At 47.4% G+C, this 2,507-nt stretch overlaps 1 protein-coding gene across 1 annotated transcript; it reads right to left on the bottom strand.

The window, feature by feature from the left end:
* Window positions 1-2,058: 2,058 nt before the first annotated feature.
* Window positions 2,059-2,451, bottom strand: PODANS_7_10300 (uncharacterized protein; the record flags this gene model as incomplete). The annotated part of the gene is made up of 1 exon (XM_001908362.1): window positions 2,059-2,451. The coding sequence occupies one exon, from the start codon at window positions 2,449-2,451 to the stop codon at window positions 2,059-2,061; it is 393 nt and encodes a 130-aa protein (XP_001908397.1).
* Between the last annotated feature and the right edge of the window lie 56 nt (window positions 2,452-2,507).

Raw genomic sequence — 2,507 nt, 5'->3', positions numbered from 1 at the left:
AGTATTGAGGGTGAGGATTATGGTATGATGTTGGGATGGGGGGAGGGTATATTTTTGTTTTTAGTTTTGTTTTTGTTGGGTTGGAGGGGGGATGGATGCTTTTGGGAGTATGTTTGGGATGGGGGGGATGCATCATCATTAGGGGGATGGGGGGATAAGGGGGGTGTATTAGTATGAGATGGGAGGGGGTTTCTTTGGTGTGTGGTATATTTGTGTGTGTGTGTGTACGTGTGTGTGCGTATATTTCGCTTTTTTTGATCAATTTTCTGGATTGCATTTTTTAGCAGGCGGGTTATTGGAAAGGAAGAAGGTTATTGGGATTTGGATCAGGAAAGGGTATGGATTTGGAAAAGGAAAGGGGGGAGTTAGCTTTTTGGAGGGTTCAAGAGGGCGGGAAATACCAGTCGTGGTGACAACGTTTGATATTGAGGATGAGATGGGGAGATGGTGTGGTGTGTATCTACAGTGTGGTCTGGCTGGTAGGGATTGGTGTACACATTAGGGTTGCGTATCCGCGTGAATGTGTGTGTGTGTGTGTGTGTGTGTGTGTGTATGGGCAGCCATCTGAGAGATGTGCTTGGTTTCGAAGGTTGATATAGTCACTTTTTCCTTGAGAGATACCAAATTCCATTTTTGTTCCTACCTAAGCGTGGGCATGCATTGTGCCTGGCTTTGAAGATGTGTATCTGAGTTGGGAGTGGTGACTTCATCTCAGGGGATTGTTGCGGACATCAGTCTACATTATGTATATATCCTGCTGAGGTTTACTTGATCCCGTGTCGCGATTACTCCTGAACAAAAAGGTAAGGGTGCTACCCTCTCGGTCAAACCTATCAAACCACCAAGAAGATAACGATTTTGACAGCTTTTGGCTCGGTGTGTGCTTTGGTATGGTCAGGGTTTGGTTTGATTTGTAGCCAGCCTCGCTTGGTTGTAATCATCTCCCCGAGATCTGTTCGCCCCACGGGCAAACATCTCTTTCGTGTTGTTGCTTTCCACAACTGCGCAAAGCCTACTTCTAGAATAAATAGGTAGCTTTACCGGGCATGACAGACGAAGTAAGGTAGGTAAATCGTCTAAATACTAATTATTCAAACAGAAGCTCGGCTCGTACTACCTGCCTCCTCCCGTCTACTAGGCGTTCTTCTCTCTACAACCTGCAAGTTGATTGGATGGTTTTGGAGGTTGTAGGTAACACAAACTGTAAGGCATCATACATTTAAAAAAGAGATGCAGACCAAACAGTGGGGATTGACTGAACTGCTCGAGGGTTATTGCACCCATTGACTGGGCAATGATATATACCTGGAAGGGTTCGACCCCGAGGTTTGGCATCCTCATTCATTTCCCTCAACTCCCCTCTCTTGACAGCAACAACCGCACTCTACCCTCGGTGTACTTTCTCAATGCTTGAGGCACCAGTCCCGAATTACACCTACAACACCTTGAACAGACGCACATATCAAACCACTTTACTTCCAACCCAAAAGGAACTTACCACCCAGCTACCCATCATGCCCAACCCCACAAACCCTTCCACTCCCGGGGGAAGGGAGAATGTACGGGAGTTTGCTGGTTCTTTGGTTACTGAGGGGTCTGGTGGTGACTGAAAGGGCAGTGACTATGTTTTGGGGAGGCAGCTTGACATAGAGAGGGATGAGGGTGGCAATTGTAGGAGTTATGATGGAGGCTTGTTGCTGGTGGGCAAGATGTGCTCGACTCGGTCGTGGTGATATTGGGAGTTTTTGGTTCTGATTTTGGGTAAATGAGTTTTCCGGTTGTATATGGTTGGGTGTTGAGGATTTTTTCGAAGCGAAAAGGTCCGGGATGAAGGATTTTACATTTGTGTATGTATATGGTTGGTTTTTCTTTTTTTCTTTTTTCTTATGTGTTCTTCCGTGGCTCTTTCCCTTCTCAAGTGTTCCCAAGAGTGTCAAGTCCATTGCACCTTCCCTTCTCAGGTTGCTCTTCCCCAATGCCTTATCGTGCCTTCCTGAAATAGGTATACAAAGGTACAGCTGGAGGCAAGTACTACCCAGCGAATCCAGTCAGCTGATCTCAGGGTTTCTCCAAGTTCAAAATCTTGATCGCATTCTCCCCTAACACCATCCTCGCCTCCTTGCTCCCCTCCCCCAGCCCCTTATTCACAGCCTCAGTATTCATCACCACACTCCCCCATTCTTCCTCCCCTTCCTCTAACGGTGGGAAGAAGGGATGATCAGTCCCAAACATCAGCCTCTCCACCCCTCTCTCCCCCGACGCCTGAATCGCCGCTTTCAGTCCAACCTCCCCATACACCACCGCATCTAGATACACCTGACTGTTCAACACCTCCCATATCGACCTTTTGATCTTCCCACGCCCTTCCTTCTCCTTCTTGTGCAAAATACCCATCATGCCGAATGCAACTCTCAATCCTCGCCGCCAAAAACGGCAGCGTCCCACCCCCATGCGCCAAAATGAATTTTAACTTGGGAAACTTGTCAAAAATGCCCAACAAAAACATC

The sequence above is a fragment of the Podospora anserina genome, chromosome 7 (genome assembly GCF_000226545.1).
Source record: "Podospora anserina S mat+ genomic DNA chromosome 7, supercontig 1".
NCBI lineage: Eukaryota > Fungi > Ascomycota > Sordariomycetes > Sordariales > Podosporaceae > Podospora > Podospora anserina.
The sequence above is the reverse complement of the archived record's forward strand: the minus strand, read 5'-3'. Positions and strand labels throughout refer to the sequence as shown.